At 43.7% G+C, this 19,331-nt stretch overlaps 1 protein-coding gene across 2 annotated transcripts in view; it reads right to left on the bottom strand.

Moving 5' to 3' along the window:
* KCNT2 (potassium sodium-activated channel subfamily T member 2) overlaps positions 1-19,331 on the bottom strand; it is a 1,359,842-nt gene that overhangs the window by 271,186 nt on the left and 1,069,325 nt on the right. For both annotated transcript variants that reach the window (XM_077277827.1, XM_077277828.1), the window contains exon 20: positions 14,875-14,946. In XM_077277827.1, the coding sequence (XP_077133942.1) occupies positions 14,875-14,946 (72 nt within the window). The remainder of the gene's footprint in view (positions 1-14,874; positions 14,947-19,331) is intronic.

Raw genomic sequence — 19,331 nt, 5'->3', positions numbered from 1 at the left:
AGTGCATCTATGGTCCTCAACATTGCTCATTTTTGGTGCTATTTCAAAAAAGGTTGAGCAGCACATCTTGAAACCCCAGTCCACTATAAAATCTTTTTATTTAGATTGTGAGCCCCATTGGGTACAGCAATGATAATGTGTGCAAACTGTAAACTGCGGAATATGTTAGCACTATATAAAAATAAAGATTATTATTATTTTTGAGACCTTGCAGTATAACAACCTTGTTTATCCTTGCTGTTCTCGGTCTTGACATGGTTTATGACCTGTGACATGAAGGAAAAACAAAGTATGGCATCCTATAACATAACGGCTGGCAAAATACTACAAAATCCAGGATCTACGAAAATACAGATTCCAACGGTTTATACTGTTCATAACACATTTCAGGCATAAAAAAGCAAGTAATCCCTCTCTCTGTAAGTCCATGAGCACCCCTTTAAAGGGAACCTGTCACCTGAATTTGGCGGGACCAGTTTTGGGTCATATGGGCGGGGTTTTCGGGTGTTTGATTCACCCTTTCCTTGCGCAGGCGTGTACTCCGGAGGACAGAGAATGAACTTCAATCCAATATTGCGGCCAGCATGCAGCCAACAGGTAAGGAAAGGGTAAATCAAACACCCGAAAACCACGCCCATATGACCCAAAACCGGTCCCACCGAATTCAGGTGACAGGTTCCCTTTAACTCAATCCTATTTGGATGGAGCTTTAATAGCTTGAGATAGTGTTTAAGCCCTTTCCAACCTTAGGCCGGCGTCACACTAGAGAGGAATATGGATGTATGAGAGGAGCAGAAACAACTCATTGCACACAGACCAATGATTCTCTATGGGGCAGCTCCTATCTGCCGTATATTTCACAGTCGTATTTTATGGGCTAAGAAAATCGCAGCATGCTGCGTTTGTCAGCGTATTGTGCAAAAAATCCACCAATAAGTCTATGAGAAAAAAATTGGATTACACACGGACCATCAGTGTGACTTATGAGAAATACGCAGCGGTGTTCTATAGAAAAGCCTGTAATTCTGTGCGGTGTACAGTAAAATCACACTGACAGAATAGAATAGAATAGAGAAAATAAATGTCTACACATAGTATATATGATTAAAAAGAACACAGATGGACCAAACACTTCACAATAATTACTAAATAAAATCCACAATAGTAGGGAAAAATATTATAAATAGCATCCCAGTGATTAGTGCTCTGTGAAAAAAGTGAGGAACCACTTATACAAGGAGAAAGCAAACACAACCAAAATATAGATACCCAGAAAAACCACCAAGCAGAAAGTAGATATAAAAATGCCTTTATTGTATATGATTGGCCAAATAGATACAAAACAATTGTGCGCACAACAGGACTAAAAATTACATACGGTTATGTGGGTATGTGGATATGTTGTGGTAATATATATATATATTTTTTCCTTCGTTTTGTATGCGCACATAGAAATAGGGAAGCACTACTCCTATATATATATATATGTAATTTTTAGTCCTGTTGTGCGCACAATTGTTTTGTATCTATTTGGCCAATCATATACAATGAAGGCATTTTTATATCTACTTTCTGCTTGGTGTTTTTTCTGTGTATCTATATTTTGGTTGTGTTTGCTTTCGCCACATAGAATATATATATATATATATATATATATATATATATATATATATATATATATATATACTAGATGGTGGCCCGATTCTAACGTATCAGGTATTCTAGAATATGTATGCGTAGTATATTGCGCAGCCCACGCAGTACATTGCGCAGCCCACGCAGTCCATTGCGCAGCCCACGCAGTACATTGCGCAGCCCACGTAGTATATTGCGCAGGCCACGTTGAATATTGCCCAGCCACGTAGTATATAGCACAGCCCATGTAGTATATTGCCCAGCCACGTATATAGCACAGCCCATGTAGTATATTGCCCAGCCACGTATATAGCACAGCCCATGTAGTGTATTGCCCAGCCCATGTAGTATATTGCCCAGCCCACGCAGTATATAGCAATGCTGGCATCATATCCCTGTTAAAAAAAAAAAGAAATGAAATTAAAAAAAATTATATACTCACCTTCCGGAGCCTCCGGATCCAAGCGATGCTCCTCGCCCGCTCCGGTCCCAAGAGTGCATTGCGGTCTCGCGAGATGATGACGTAGCGGTCTCGTGAGACCGCTACGTCATCATCTCGCGAGATTGCAGCATGGAGCGTCGGGAGGAGCAGGAAATTCCTGTTGTCGTTCAGGGGGCCGACGGACTGTAAGGTGCATTACACCGCGGCATAACGCGGTCCGTTACCGCTGCCATTAACCCTGTGTGAGGGCAGACTGGAGGGGTGTATGCGGGCGCCGGGCAGTGAGTGCGGGCACTGTGGGGAGTAAGGAGTGGCCATTTTCTTCCGGACTGTGCGCGTCGCTGATTGCTCGCGGCAGCCATGACAGGCAGCTGCCGAAACCAATCAACGAACGAATAACCGTTACAGACAGACGGAAGTGACCCTTAGACAATTATATAGTAGATATATATATGTATATATATATATATATATATATATATATATATATATATATATATATATATATATATATGTCATTGACACACACACAAATATATATATATATATATATATATATATATATATATATATATATATATATATATTTAATACAGAGCTAGAATGAATAGAATACAGGGGAATATATCTACCTAGACGTGCGGTGCTGCGCCACCGCTGGCAGAACCTCATATGAACTCTAGCGAGGGAATTTTTCAGAATATTTTACAACGTTCGAATTCATATGAGGTTATGCCAGCAGGGGGCACAGCACCGCAAGTCTAGGTAGCTACATTCCCCTGCATTCCACTCATTCCCCAGTTTTTACAGCCAGGGGCAACAGCTGCATTAGCAGGCTCCTGGTTGTAAAATTATTTAACCCCTTCTGATGGTTTTACATCGTGGGACATGACTGTACGGCGGAAGGTATGGGATATTGTTGTTTGTTTTTTTTACTTTTTTTACAAAAGACAATGGTCGTCATTTGGATTGAGCGTATAATAAGGATATTACAACCCCATGTGTATTTACTTCATTAAAATAGTTTATTCCTAATGTGTGAAATGTGTGTGTTTTTTTTTACTATTATTGGATTAATAATGGATAGGTGTCTTATTGACACCTCTCCATTTTTAACCAGGCTGTCAGGACTCTGAACATTTTGATTTCCTTTTGTGCATTACAGCCCTTTTCCAAGATGGCATCTTTGGTCTCATGTGCACTGTGTCTTCCTGCTATATAACTCCACCCCAGCCTTTAGTCTGTGCTAGAGTATTCTGCCTTGCATCCAGCTCCTGACGACTCCCTGGCTTTGCACCTGCACCTGCACCTGCTCCTGTGAACTTGTGTGGAGATCCTACTACTCAGCTCTGAGTTTCTGCTGCATACATCGGTTTCCAGTAATCCTCCATCTGGCTGCTTGTGTTTGTTTCCATCTGCATTTGCTGGACATGTAAGCTGTTGCTGCTCTGCAAAAACCTGAGACTATTACCCAGGCCTCCCTGGTTGTGCTAAGATATTATTTGAACTGCCTTATAAGCATATCTATCTGTGTTTGGACTACCAAGGACTTATTTGTGTCAAGTATCCTCAAGAATAATTGTGCTTCATAGACTTTCTGTGTGATTGCATTTTCCTCTGAAGTTTCCTATAGACTGCTAAGCTGCATTTAATATTTACTCCAAGTGCTGTGGACTTCAGTTTCTCTCTGCACCTGTTTGAATCACCGTGTGATAATATAGACTTTACCACTCGTAAAAATGTGTCCTGTAGTTGTCTTGTTCCATGCAAAGAGTCTCCTGCGTTATCCCTTATAATCATTACACAGGCTTAATGTCACCTTACATTAGCAAGGTGACATTAACCCTTCATTATCCCATATCCCACCGCTACTCGGGAGTGCGAAGAAAGTAGCTTACAGATGTACCTTTTCTGAGGTGGCTGGGGGTAGATGTTTTTAGCCGGGGGGGGGGGGCAATAACCATGGTCCCTCTCTAGGCTATTAATATCTGCTCTCAGTCAGTGGCTTTCCCACTCTGGTTGAGAAAAGTGCGCCGGAGCTCAAGCCAGTTTTTCCCGTGATTTAACCATTGATTTTAACACCTAGAGCTCCCACATTTAGTACACATACACTTGTAAAATTATTAATGAAGAACATGTAAAAAAATAAGCGATATGAAATGGTTTACTGTATGTAAACCATGTCTCATATCCTGTCGGGTTTGATAAGGAGATATCAAAAGCCAGCAATTGAATTACCAGCTTTTTTGCTATCTAGCTCTGCATTAAATATAAATAAATATATATATATATATATATATATATATATATATATATATATATATATATATTTGTGTGTGTGTGTGTCTCACTGACATATATTTATATATATATATATATATATATATACATATATATATATATATATATATTAACCCCTCTCTGACCTTAGACGTACTATTCCGTTGAGGTGACCTGGGCCTATCTGACCCTCGACGGGATAGTAAGGCATCCCCTTTAATGCGATACCGAGACTTAAGTCGTGTGATTGCATTAAAATTCTGACACCATCATACCTTAGGGAAGATGGTGTCGGCATCCAGGGCACTGTCACCGCCCACCCGGCCTCCTGATCGCTGTGATTGGCTGTTTAATTCTGAACAGCCAATCAGAGTCATTCTCATTGTTTCAGCCAATCAGAGTGGCTGAAACAATGAGGTCACAGGCTAGGATCGAGTACCGGTGTACTCGATCCTAGGTCCAGTGCCTGGCAATGCCAGGCACTGGCAAAAACACCCCGGATTGGCACGATCGCCGATCGCATCAATTGCGTCAATTGAACCTGCCTGGATCCTGCTGGGACTTGCCTGCCTGCCAGAACCTGCCTAGAACCTAGGACAGGCCCAGTAGGGCCTGCAGGAGCTGATTGGCGCAATAGATGTTGTTGTCGATCATGCCAATCGCAGGGCACAGCGGCGTTCACACTGTGACTGCTCTGTGCCCTGCAGGTGACCTGGCTGTAACCTGCCTAGGATCGGAACTAACTGCTTAGATCCTAGGCAGGTCACAGCCAGGTCACCAGCAGTTGCCAGGGTGACCAGGAAAGCTCTGATTGGTGGGATCGATGTTATGGTCGATCCCACCAATGACAGGTCACAGCAGCGGTATGACCACTCTGTGACCTTTCTGTCACCTGCCTAACCTGTGTATGGCTGCTCTGCAGGGGTCCTCACTCTAGCTGAGGATTTCTACAGAGCGGTCATATTGCTGGATCTCCCTGCTCGATCTTGTGGCTGGATCTCCCTGCTGGATCTCCTTGCTATGCAGGGTAGTGTGGTGCCACAGCAGCCTGTAGCACCACAATCCCTGCTAAAGAAAGAAGACAACCAAAACGTAATTTTTATCCCTGATCCCTGCCCAATCCCCCCTTCATCCACCCCAATCCCCACATCCACCCCAATCCCCCCTTCTCCCTCTTTTTACCCCCCTCCACCCCCATTTGTGCCACCTCTGTGCGCACATTTAGCAGCCGCCGAGCGCTATGATAAGGGAAGCAGATCACTTATCAGAGTTTGTGCCTGCCATTTTCCTTCTTTTCCCCCCCTTGCGCCACCTCACTACAACCGTACGTTTTGATCACTGATCCCTACCCAATCCCCAGATCCACCCCAGTCCCCCCTTCCCCCTCTTTTTACCCCCCTCCACCCCCATTTGCGCCGCTTCCGTGCGCACATTTAGTAGCCGCCGAGCGTTAATTGGTAACGCAGTTCACAGATTAACGCTCGTGCTCGCATTTTTCCTCAGCCCGTTTTGCGCCAACTTCGTACACACATCCTGCAGCCGCCAAACTTTGATAAGTGACGCAGTTCACTTATCAGAGTTTGTGCCTGCCGTGTACCTTTTTTTTTCACCCCCCCTTTGTGCCACCTGACTACAACCGTACATTTTGATCACCGATCCCTTCCCAATCCCCACATCCACCCCAGTCCTCCTTTCCTTCTTTTTACCCCCCTCCACCCCCATTTGCGTCGCCTCCTTGAGCACATTAAGTAGCCGCCGAGCGTTAATTGGTGATGCATTTCACCGATCAACGCTCGTGCTCCCTTTTTTTTCTCAGCCCCCTTTGCGCCAACTCCATACATACATCCCGCAGCCGCCAAACTTTGATAAGTGACACAGTTTACTTAGCAGAGTTTGTGCCTGCCATTTTCCTTTTTCTCACCCCCCTTTACGCCACCTGACTACAACCGTATATTTTGATCACTGATCCCTGCCCAATCCCCACATCCACCCCAGTCCCCCCTTCCCCCTCTTTTACCCCCTTCCACACCATTTGCGCCATCTCCGTGCGCACATTTAGTAGCCGCCGAGCGTTAATTTGTGACGCAGTTCACCGATCAACGCTTGTGCTCGCTTTAATTTGTCAGCCCCCTATGTGCCAACTCCGTACACACATCCCGCAGCTGCCAAACTTTGATAAGTGAAGCAGTTCACTTATCAGAGTTTGTGCCTGCCATTTTCCTTTTTCATCCCCTTTACGCCACCTGACTACAACCGTATGTTTTGATCACTGATCCGTGCCCATTCCCCACATCCACCCCAGTCCCCCCAATTTTACCCCCCTCCACCCCATTTGCGCCACCTCCGTGCGCATATTTAGTAGCCGCCGAGCGTTAATTGGTGACGCAGTTCACCGATCAACGCTCGTGCTCGCTTTTTTTTCCTCAGCCCCCTTTGCGCCAACTCTGTACACACATCCTGCAGCCTCCAAACTTTGATATGTGACGCAGTTCACTTATCAGAGTTTGTGCCTGCCGTTTTCCTTTTTTTCACCCCCCTTTGCGCCACGTGACTACAACCGCACATTTTGATCACTGATCCCTGCCCAATCCCCACATCCATCCCAGTCCCCCCTTTCTCCTCTTTTTACCCCCCTCCACCCCCATTTGCGCCACCTCTGTGCGCACATTTAGTAGCCGCCAAGCGTTAATTGGTGACGGAGTTCACCGATCAACGCTTGTGCTCGCTTTTGTTACCTCAGCCCCCTTTGCGCCAACTCCGTACACACATCTTGCAGCCACCAAACTTTGATAAGTGACGCAGATCACTTATCAAACTTTGTTCCTGCCGTTTTCCTTCTTTCCCCCCTTGAGCCACCTGACTACAACTGTACATTTTGATCACTCATCCCTGCCCAATCCCCAGATCAACCCCAGTCCCCCTTTCCCCCTCTTTTTACCCCCCTCCACCCCCATTTGTGCCGCTTCCGTGCGCACAATTAGTAGCCGCCGAGCGTTAATTGTTAATGCAGTTCACAGATCAACGCTCGTGCTCACATTTTCCTCAGCCCCTTTTGTGCCAACTCCGTACAAACATCCTGCAGCCTCCAAACTTTGATAAGTGACGCAGTTCACTAATCAGAGTTTGTGCCTACCGTGTTCCTTTTTCTTTTTTCACCCCCCTTTGCGCCACCTAACTATAACCGTACGTTTTGATCACTGATCACTGCTCAATCCCCACATCCACCCCAATCCCCCCTCCCCCTCTTTTACCCCCCTCTACTCCCATTTGCGTCGCCTCCGTGTGCACATTTAGTAGCCGCTGAGCGTTAATTGGTGACGCAGTTCACCGATCAACGCCCGTCCTCACTTTTTTTTTCCTCAGCCCCTTTGCGCCAACTCCATACACACATCCCACAGCCGCCAAACTTTGATAAGTGATGCAGTTTACTTATCAGAGTTTGTGCCTGCCATTTTCCTTTTTTTCACACCCCTTTGCGCCACCTGACTACAACCGTACGTTTTGATCACTGATCCCTGCCCAATGCCCATATTCACCCCAATCCCCCTTACCCCTCTGTTTACCCCGCTCCACCCCATTTGCGCCACCTCCGTGCGCACATTTAGTAGCCGCTGAGCGTTAATTGGTGATGCAGTTCACCGATCAACGCCCGTCCTCACTTTTTTTTTCCTCAGCCCCCTTTGCGCCTACTTCGTACACAAATTCCGCAGCCACCAAACTTTGATAAGTGATGCAGTTCACTTATCAGACTTTGTGCCTGATGTTTTCCTGTTTTTTCACCCCCCTTTGCACCACCTGACTACAACCATACGTTTTGATCACTGATCCCTGCTCAATCCCCACATCCACCCCAATCCCCCCCTTCCCCCTCTTTTTACCCCTCCTCCACCCCCATTTGCGCCACCTCCGTGTGCACATTTAGTAGCCGCCGAGCGTTAATTGGTGACGCAGTTCACAAATCAATGCTTGCGCTCACTTTTTTTCCTCAGCCCCTGTTGCGCCAACTTCGTACTACATCCCGCAGCCGCCAAACATTGATAAGTGAAGCAGATCACTTATCAGAGTTTGTGCCTGCTGTTTTCCTTCTTCCCCCCTTGCGCCACCTGACTACAACCGTACGTTTTGATCACTGATCCCTGCCAAATCCCCACATCCACCCCAGTCCTCCTCCCCTTCTTTTTACCCCCCTCCACCCCCATTTGCGTCGCCTCCGTGCGCACATTTAGTAGCCGCTGAGCGTTAATTGGTGACGCATTTCACCGATCAACGCCTGTGCTCACTTTATTTTCCTCAGCCCCCTTTGCGCCAACTCCATACACAAATCCCGCAGCTGCCAAACTTTGATAAGTGACGCGGTTCACTTATCAGACTTTGTGCCTGACTTTTTTCTTTTTTTTTCACCCCCTTTGCGCCACCTGACTACAACCGTACGTTTTGATCAATGATCCCTTCCCAATCCCCATATCCACCCCATTCTCCCCCTTCCCTCTCTTTTTACCCCCCTCCACCCCCATTTGCGCCACCTCCGTGCGCACATTTAGTAGTCGCCGAGCGTTAATTGGTGACGCAGTTCACCGATCAACGCTCGTGCTCGCTTTTTTCCTCAGCCCCCTTTGCGTCAACTCCGTACACACATCCTGCAGCCACAAAACTTTGATAAGTGACGCAGTTCACTCATCAGAGTTTGTGCCTGCCATTTTCCATTTTTTTTCACACACCCCCTTGCCCTACCCCATGCGCACATCAAGCAGCCGCCAAACTTTGATAAGTGAAACAGTTCACTTATCAGAGCTGGGCCTGCTGTTTTAGACACTTTTATTTTTGTCATCTCCGTGCGCACATCCAGCAGCCGCCAAATTTTTATAAGTGACGCAAGTTGACTTATCAGAGCTAGGGCCTGCTGTTTTAGACTTTTCTTTTCACGGGTATTTTTTTCTCCCTATTTGCTTTTTTTTCTTTTAGTTTTTTCTTTTCAGATAATAGTTTGCACCAATCACTATCCCCCCCACACATACACATACAGTTATCAATAAAGTACACCCAAGCACAATATTCAAACAAAAATGTCCCGCTTGTCCCGTTCGTCTTAACAGTGCTATTCATTGGAGGAGGCACATGCTTTCCTTGCCTCTGACACTGATAGTGAGGGAGAGGATCCCACTTTTCTTTACTTTTCCGATTTTTCATCCTCATCCTTTTCCTCCTCCTCATCTTCCTCCTCGGGTCCTGCGGAACTGCCACGCAGATGCCCCAGGACAGAAGATGAGGCAGCGCCCACCATTCCTGAACCAGCGCTCCCCACTGCAGACCCCATATGGACCTCGCCCCCCAAAAATTACTAGCCAATGATTCCTGATTTTGTGGCAGAATTAGGAATCAAGTTTGACACCGCCGGCCTCACAGAAACAGACTTTTTCAAAGTCCTTTTCTCTGTGGATTTTATTAACCTCATGGTGGAGCAAAGTAATTTGTATTCTCGTCAATTTTTGGTGCAAAACCCTGGTTCATAATTTTCCAACTGGTCTCCTGTAGATGCAGTTGAAATTATGAAATTTTGGGGACTGGCCCTCTACATGGGGATCGTGAAAAAGCTAGAAATTCGTCAATATTGGAGTGTAGATATTTTATATAACACTCCAGTGTTCCGAATGGTCATGGTTCGGAAGCATTTTGAGGCCACCCACAAGTTCCTGCATTATTCCGATAATGCACAATGTCCTGCACGAGATAACCCCAACTTTGAAAGTCTGTTCAAAGTTCGGCCAGTCATCGAACACTCCAACACTCCCAGTACTCCCGAAACTGAAGGTGCTCGTATCGTACCAGGCCAACATGTTCCAGGGGTTGTCCCGCCAACTGGAAGAAGAGGTAAGCCACAAAAAAGGTACTGAGTGCGTTACAAAAGGGGAATATGCAAGGACACCATTTATCAATGTGACACCTGCCCCGACAAACCTGGCCTGTGTATGAAGGATTGCTACAAATTGTGCCACAGCTCCATGCACTACTAATTTACTTTAAAGGAAACAGTACATTAGTTCCAAAAAGGGGGCACATCTAGATAAGTTCCTTGGGGGTCTAGGTTCCAAAATGATGTCACTTGTGGGTTTTTTTACTGTTTAGGCACATCAGGGGCTCTGCAAATGGAACATGATGACCGTGTTGACGACCGTTGGACCATTCCATCAAAGTCTGCATTCCAAAACGTCACTACTTCCCTTTCACGCCCCAATGAGTGCCTAAACAGTTTTTTCCCACCTATGGGGTACCAGAGTAATCAGGACAATTTGGATAACAACTTTTGATGTCCAATTTCTCTTGTCACCCTTGGGAAAATTAAAAATTGGGGAATAAAAGATCATTTTTGTGGGAAAAAATAGGATTTTTTATTTTCACGCTTGGGCATTATAAACTTTAGTGAAGCACTTGGGGGTTCAAAATTCTCACCACACACCTAGATAAGTTACTTAGGGGGTCAAGTTTCCAAAATGGGGTCACATGTGGGGGGTTTCTACTGTTTAGGCACATCAGGGGCTCTGCAAATAGAACATGATGCCCACAGAACATTCCATCAAAGTCTGCATTCCAAAATGTCACTACTTCACTTTCGAGCCCCAACATGTGCCCAAACATTAGTTTTCTTCTACATGTGGGGTACCAGCATACTCAGGACAAACTGGACAACAGCTTTTGGGTCCAATTTCTCCTGTTCTCCTTGGGAAAATTAAAAATTGTGCACTAAAAGATCATTTTTGTGGGAAAAAATAGGATTTTTTATTTTCACGCCTGGGCATTATAAATTTTAGTGAAGCACTTGGGGGTTCAAAATTCTCACCACACACCTATATAAGTTCCTTAGTTTCCAAATGGGGTCACTTGTGGGGGTTTTCTACTGTTTAGGCACATCATGGGCTCTGCAAACGCGACATGGCGTACAATCTCAATTCCAGCCAAATTTAGCTTGAAAAAGTCAACCGGCGCTCCTTTCCTTCTGAGCCCTGCCGTGCGCCCAAACAGTAGTTTCCCCCCACATATGGGGTACCAGCATACTAAGGACAAATTGGACAACAACATTTGGGGTCTAATTTCTCCTGTTACCCTTTGGAAAATAAAAAAATGGGGACTAAACGATCATGTTTGTGGAAAAAAATAGGATTTTTTTATTTTCACGCCCGGGCGTTATAACCTTCTGTGAAGCACTTGGGGGTTCAAAGTGCTCACCACACACCTAGATAAGTTCCTTAGGGGGTCTAGTTTCCAAAATAGAGTCACTTGTGGGGGGTTTCCTCTGTTTAGGCACATCAGGGGCTCACCAAACACGATATGGCGTCCGATCACAATTCCACACAAATTTAGCTTGAAAAAGTCAAACGGCGCTCCTTTCCTTCTGAGCCCTGTCGTGCACCCAAACAGTAGTTCCCCCCACAAATGGGGTATAGGCGTACTCAGGATAAATTGGACAACAACTTTTGATGTCCAATTTCTCCTGTTACCCTTGGGAAAATAAAAAATTGGGGACTAGACGATCATGTTTGTGGAAAAAATAGGATTTTTTATTTTCACGCCCGGACGTTATAAACTTCTGTGAAGCACTTGGGGGTTCAAAGTGCTCACCACACATCTAGATAAGTTTCCAAAATGGGGTCATTTGTGGTGGGTTTCCACTGTTTAGACACATCAGGGGCTCACCAAATGCAACATGGCGTCCAATCTCAATTCCAGCCAAATTTAGCTTGAAAAAGTCAAACGGCGCTCCTTCCCTTCCGAGCCCTGCCATGCGCCCAAATAGTGGTTCCCTCCCAACATATGGGGTATCAGTGGACTCAGGATAAATTGGACAACAATGTTTGAGGTCTATTTTCTCGTTTTACCCTTGGGAAAATAAAAAATTGTTGCTGAAATATCATTTTTGTGACTAAAAAGTAAAATGTTCATTTTTTCCTTCCACGGTGCTTCTGCTCCTGTGAAACACCTGAAGGGTTGATAAACTTCTTGAATGTGGTTTTGCATACCTTCAGGGGTGCAGTTTTTAGAATAGTGTTGGTGGTTTGATGGTGGGTTTTTTCTACCATATAGACCCCTCAAAGTGACTTCAAATGTGAGGTGGTCCCTAAAAAAATGGTTTTGTAAATTTTGATGGAAAAATTAGAAATCACTGCTTTATTTTAATCCTTATAACTCCCTAAGAAAAAAATTCTGGTTCCAAAATTGTGCTGATGTAATGTAAAGCAGACATGTGGGAAATGTTACTTATTAAGTATTTTGTGTGAAATAACTCTGTGATTTAAGGGCATAAAAATTAAAAGTTGGAAAATTGCAACATTTTCAAAACTTTCGCCAAATTTCCATTTTTTTTCATAAATAAACCAAGTTATATCAAATAAATTTTACCACTAACATGAAGTAAAATATGTCTTGAGAAAACAGTGTCAAAATCTCTGGGATCCATTGAAGCGTTCCAGAGTTATTGCCTGATAAAGGGGCAGTGGTCAGAATTGTAAAAATTGGACCGGTCATTAACGTGCAAACCACCCTTGGGGGTAAAGGGGGTAACTGTATATATGTTTTCACAAATATTTGAGCCCATGGATCCATTCTATGTCCATTTTGCAAGCCGGCGAGAAAATCTCACCTTACGGATGCCATACGGATGACACACGGATAATTTTTAGAGAAAAAATTGCATACTTGTGTTAAATACTGATCACTGTTCAGGAACTTTTATTACACCTGTAAAAAAGGACCGTATTTTCCTACGCTAGGTGTGACGCCGGCCTTAGACGTATAGGTACATTTAAGATGGCATCCCTGTTTGCTGCCGGCTCCAGCGTGAGCATGCAACTTTTTTGGCACATATCAGCTGATTTCATTAACTGACATGTGCCCTTAACAGCCGAGGTTGGAATCGTGATCGACTTAAGGCTGTTAACATGTTAAAGGCCGCTGTCAGTCTCTGACATTGGCATTTAACATGCAAGCACTGCAAGGACGACCCCAAATCTCAAACATCTGCACCCGTGTCACATGACCGCTGGTCACTGATGGGTTAGCATGACAACCCAGGGTCTATAGGAGAATCCTGTGGTTGTCATTGCTGAATAGCTATGAGTGCCGCCCAGCGCTAGTGAGCATTTCTGCTACACAGAGGCAGGGCTGCAGCCCGGCTCTGTGTAGAACAAGCGATTAGATGATGGCTGCTATTGAAGCAAGTCTAAAGTAAAAAATATATAATTAAAAAATAAAAAAGATTAAATCGACCCCCATTCACCCCATTCAAAATAAAACAATTAAAAAATTACACATATTTGGTATCGCCACATTCAGAATCGTCCAGTCTATCAATATATAAAAATAATTAATCCAATCAGTAAATGTCTTAATGAGAAAAAAAAAGTCAATACGCCAAAAATATTTTTTTGGTCGTCACAGCACTGAATTAAAATGCAATAACATGCAATCAAAAGATTGTATCTACATCAAAATGGTATCAATAAAAACGTTAGCTCAGCATTCAAAAAATAAACTCTCATCTAGCCCCAGATCACGAATAATGGAGATGCTACGGGTCTCAGAAAATTGAGACTGTTTTGGAGAAACGTTGGATTTTTTTTCCACCACTTAAACAACAAGTCACCTATACATGTTTGGTGTCTATGAACTCGTAATGACCTGTAGAATCATAATGGCAGGTCAGTTTTAGCAATTGGTGAATATGGTTAAAAAAAACAATTGTGGAATTGCACCTTTTTGCAATTTCACTGCACTTTGAATTTTTTTCCCGCATATGGCAAAACCAATGATGTTGTTCAAAGTAAAACTTGTTCCGCAAAAACAAGTCCTCACATGGCCATATTGACAGAAAAATAAAAAAGGTATGGCTCTGGGAAGAAGGGGAGCAAAAAAAAACCAAGATAGCAAAGGGGTCAAAGAAGCACTCCTCCTACCATCAAAGTTTTTATCCTGTCTACTGCAATAATCATACTACTGTATATAGCACTGTGCACTTACAATTACTAATTTTTCCCTTCTACTCAGTTAATTCTTCTTTTTTGAATTATTTCTAAAATCTGACTAGCTGAATCCCTATAAGCTCTCTGTAGAAAAAGAGGTCAATTTTCCCTACATGAGTCATCAGTCACTGCAAAAGTCCTTGGTAGGGGCGAGGGAGCAGCTGATCAGGAATTGAAGAGGAGAATCATTTATGCAAGGAAAAGAGACTTCCTGTATCTGCATAGAGCAGAAAAAAAGAAGAATTAGTAGGGCAGAAAGGCAAAATGAGCAATTGTAAGAACACAGTGCTGTATAACATGAAGACTGCAATATAGTAAGAGAATAAAAACTGATTTGAGTGTTTATTTAATTGAAACTAAGTTAGTAACATATTAGCAATGCTAATCTTCTACAATATAGATGAAAGCAAAATTATTTTACTTAATTTGTACGAGTAATAAAAATCATAGGCTTTACAAGTTATACAGACACAACACATAATAAAACTGAAATTAGAGTTTACCTACTTGTCTATGCAGCCAACCATGTAGTAGACCATCGGAAACCAACAAATTGCATCCAGAAAATGCATATCTGGCCTAACATTGGGATTAGAAGAATATATTATAAACATACTATTTCATATTAATACACTAATTTAAAACTGCTGCACAATATTCATATACTGTTTCTAGAAGGATATTAACAAACATTATTAAAAATAACCCAAAATACATTATGCAGAACATAACACAATAGGAGACTTAGCAAGTTCTGATGAAGAAATGATCTGTTCATGATTTATGGCAGTTACACTGTATTTTAATGTGAACTAATGTGTCATTTCCAGAAGACAGAGAAAAAAAAATATGATTAATGTGAAGCATTTGACTTGTGTAATAAGCACCAGATCCTGTGTAAAAGAAGAATGTACTCACCACCTTTCCATTCATTAAAGCTCATGCATGACATACGGTAATATTGCACATGAATTTCCGCAACAGGCAGATGTCACAACACATCAGTATAGAACAGATTTCATGACTCTAAATAGCACAGCTGGCCGTATCTACTATATAATTGTCTAAGGGTACTTCCGTCTTTCTGTCGCGGTTATTCATTCGCTGATTGGTCTCGGCAGCTGCCTGTCATGGCTGCCGCGATCAATCAGCGACGCGCACAGTCCGGAAAAAAATGGCCGCTCCTTTCTCCCCGCACTCACTGCCCGGCGCCCGCATACACCCCTCCAGTCAGCGCTCACACAGGGTTAATGCCGGTGGTAACTGACCGCGTTATGCCGTGGGTAACGCACTCCGTTACCACCGCTATTAACCCTGTGTGTCCCCAACTTTGTACTATTGACGCTGCCTATGCGGCATCAATAGTACAAAATGTAATGTTAAAAATAATTTAAAAAAAAAAAACCTGCTATACTCACAATCTGTAGTCCGCTGAGCCGCTCGCGCCACCCGCCATCTTCCGTTGCAGGTTGCGGTGGCAAAGATGGTATGGCAGAAGGACCTGCCATGACGTCACGGTCATGTGACCGCGACGTCATCACAAGTCCTGCGCACCTGCGTGGAAAGGACCTGCAGTGACGTCACGGTCATGTGACCGCTACACACGGTCATGTGACCGCGACGTCATCGTAGGTCCTGCGCTCAGACCAACCCTGCCACCGGAAGCTGCCGTGGACTACAAGGGGCCCTCGGAAAGATGAGTATATGTTTATTTTTTAACCTGTGACAAACGTGGCTGGGCAATATACTACGTGACTGGCCAATATATTACGTGCTCATACTACGTCGCTGGGCAATGTACTATGTGACTTGGCAATATACTACGTGACTGGGCAATATACTACGTTGCTGGGCAATATAGTACGTCGCTGGGCAATATACTACGTGGCTGGGCAATATACTACGTGACTGGGCAATGTACTACATGGCTGGGCAATATACTAAGTCACTGGGCAATATACTACGTCACTGGCCAATATACTACGTGACTGGGCAGTATACTACGTGGACATGCATATTCTAGAATACCCGATGCATTAGAATCGGGCCACCATCTAGTTATTAATATAAATATAAAAATCACACTGAAAGGTGCCCAACCTTTAAGACTACTGTATATGTATAGTATTCCGATTGAGCATTTGGAACTTTAATCTCAATAGACAGACTAAAAAAAAGAATCAGAACTGTGGGAAATAGTGTTGGGCAAGATTTTTATAATTATCACTACTTTTATTTGCAGATCTCAAAATGTTTGATTTTGTGTGGAACAGTATATATATATATACACTCACCGGCCACTTTATTAGGTACACCATGCTAGTAAAGGGTTGGACCCCCTTTTGCCTTCAGAACTGCCTCAATTCTTCGTGGCATAGATTCAACAAGGTGCTGGAAGCATTCCTCAGAGATTTTGGTCCATATTGACATGATGGCATCACACAGTTGCCGCAGATTTGTCGGCTGCACATCCCAAAGATGCTCCATACAAGGCAGGATGGATCCATGCTTTCATGTTGTTTACGCCAAATTCTGACCCTACCATCCGAATGTCGCAGCAGAAATCGAGACTCATCAGACCAAGCAACGTTTTTCCAATCTTCTACTGTCCAATTTCGATGAGCTTGTACAAATTGTAGCCTCAGTTTCCTGTTCTTAGCTGAAAGGAGTGGTACCCGGTGTGGTCTTCTGCTGCTGTAGCCCATCTGCCTCAAAGTTCGACGCACTGTGCGTTCAGAGATGCTCTTAGGCCTACCTTGGTTGTAACGGGTGGCGATTTGAGTCACTGTTGCCTTTCTATCAGCTCGAACCAGTCTGCCCATTCTCCTCTGACCTCTGGCATCAACAAGGCATTTCCGCCCACAGAACTGCCGCTCACTGGATTTTTTTTCTTTTTCGGACCATTCTCTGTAAACCCTAGAGATGGTTGTGCGTGAAAATTCCAGTAGATCAGCAGTTTCTGAAATACTCAGACCAGCCCTTCTGGCACCAACAACCATGCCACGTTCAAAGGCACTCAAATCACCTTTCTTCCCCATACTGATGCTCGGTTTGAACTGCAGGAGATTGTCTTGACCATGTCTACATGCCTAAATGCACTGAGTTGCCGCCATGTGATTGGCTGATTAGAAATTAAGTGTTAACAAGAAGTTGGACAGGTGTACCTAATAAAGTGGCCAGTGAGTGTATATATATATATATATATATATATATATATATATATATATATATATATATACAGCTACGTCTTGAAATATTTGGGGAGTGATGCACGTTTTGGCATTTTAGCTGTACTAAAACATGTTAAAATATGCAGTTATAAAATCAGTATGAACTTAAAGTGCAGACTCTCAGTTTTAACTTGAGGGTATTCACATCCTAACTAGAGTTAAGTTTTAGGAATTACATCTCTTTGATATGCAGCTGCCTTTTTGTTTAAAGGACCAAAGGTAATAAGACGATTATCCCAAATTGGGCTGCATGGGATATTTCTGTTGTGAACTCTATTTTTGGGCTCCCTCTAGTGGTCACAAGCGGTACTGTGTAGTGTTGTCTTTCTGCAGGTTGGCTGCATCAGCTGGTTCGTTATCCTTGGTTGGTTTCCTATTTAGCTCACCTGGATACTCAGTTCCTTGCCTGCTATCAATGTATTCAGTGCTCTTCAGATTCCTTGTGACTACCTTGCTCCCAGTCTCTCCAAGACAAGCTAAGTTTTTGTTTGTTCCTTTTTTGATTATCAGCATTCATCATGTTTCTTGTCCAGCTTGCTAAAATGTGATCTCCTCGCTTGCTGGTTGCTCTAGGGGACTGAGTCCCCCCCCCCCCCCACACCGTTAGTTGGTACGGGGGTTCTTGAAATCTCAGGGTGGATATTTTGTAAGGGTTTTTTTACTGACCGCACAGACCCCTTTCCTATTTTCTGCTATCTAGTATTAGTGGGCCTCATTTGCTGAATCTGCTTTCACCCCTGTGTATGTGCCTTCCTCTTACCTCACCGTTATTAAATGTTGGGGGCTTCTATATCTTTGGGGATTATTTCTCTGGAGGCAAGAGAGGTCTTTCTTTCTCTCTAGGGGTAGTTAGTTCCTCAGGCTGGCTCGAGACGTCTAGGATTTTTAGGCACGTTCACCAACTACTTCTAGTGTGCTGATAGGTTCAGTTTTGCGGTCAGTCCAGTTTACCACCTCCCTAGAGCTTGTCCTATGTTTGTTACTTAGCTGGAGTAATTTGTGATCCTCAACCACTAAGGATCATAACATATTTCCTTGTTAATCCAGCATCAATTAAGCAAGTAAAAGCTCTGCAGCTGATACCTGGTATGGAATTTGCATATGGAAGCTGTTGCTGTGAACCCACAACATGCGGTCAAAAAAGCTCTCAATGGAAGAGAAATAGGCCATAATTAGGCTGAAAAAGAAAGAAATCCATCGGAGAGATAGCAGAAATGTTAGGAGTGGCCAAATCAACAATTTGGTATATTCTGAAAAACAAAAGTGCACTGGTGAGCATGGTAACTCAAAAAAGGCCTGGACATCAATGGAAGACAACAGTGGTGGATGATTAAAGAATCCTATCCATGGTGAAGACTAAACACTTCACAACAGTCACCCACGTTTTTCATAAAGAGAACATTTCATGAGTAGAGATGAGCAAACTTGAACTGTAAAATTCAGGGTTCATACCCTTGTGTACCCTAGTGCTGAACTCCAAACACGGACTTCTCCTGGAATTCTGTTTTATAGTTCAGGAGTCCGGGAGAAAAGTGAAATTGAGAGAGAGATATTCCAGCTCTAAAGTTTGGGTCCCCATAGATTAGGGCTTTGGTTTGGGTTCTCGTTCAAGTTCTAGTATAGTTCTGGTACCCGAACTGAACTTTTGACCAAGTACAGGTAATGAGCGCAGAGTAGGAGGGCATCATACAGATAAACTAACAGGCCTGTGAGAGTCAGAATTCTTGCTGGCTG

The sequence above is a fragment of the Ranitomeya variabilis genome, chromosome 8, assembly GCF_051348905.1.
Source record: "Ranitomeya variabilis isolate aRanVar5 chromosome 8, aRanVar5.hap1, whole genome shotgun sequence".
NCBI classification, from domain to species: Eukaryota; Metazoa; Chordata; class Amphibia; order Anura; family Dendrobatidae; genus Ranitomeya; species Ranitomeya variabilis.
Note: the sequence above shows the minus strand (reverse complement) of the source record. Positions and strands in the feature narration are given on the sequence as shown.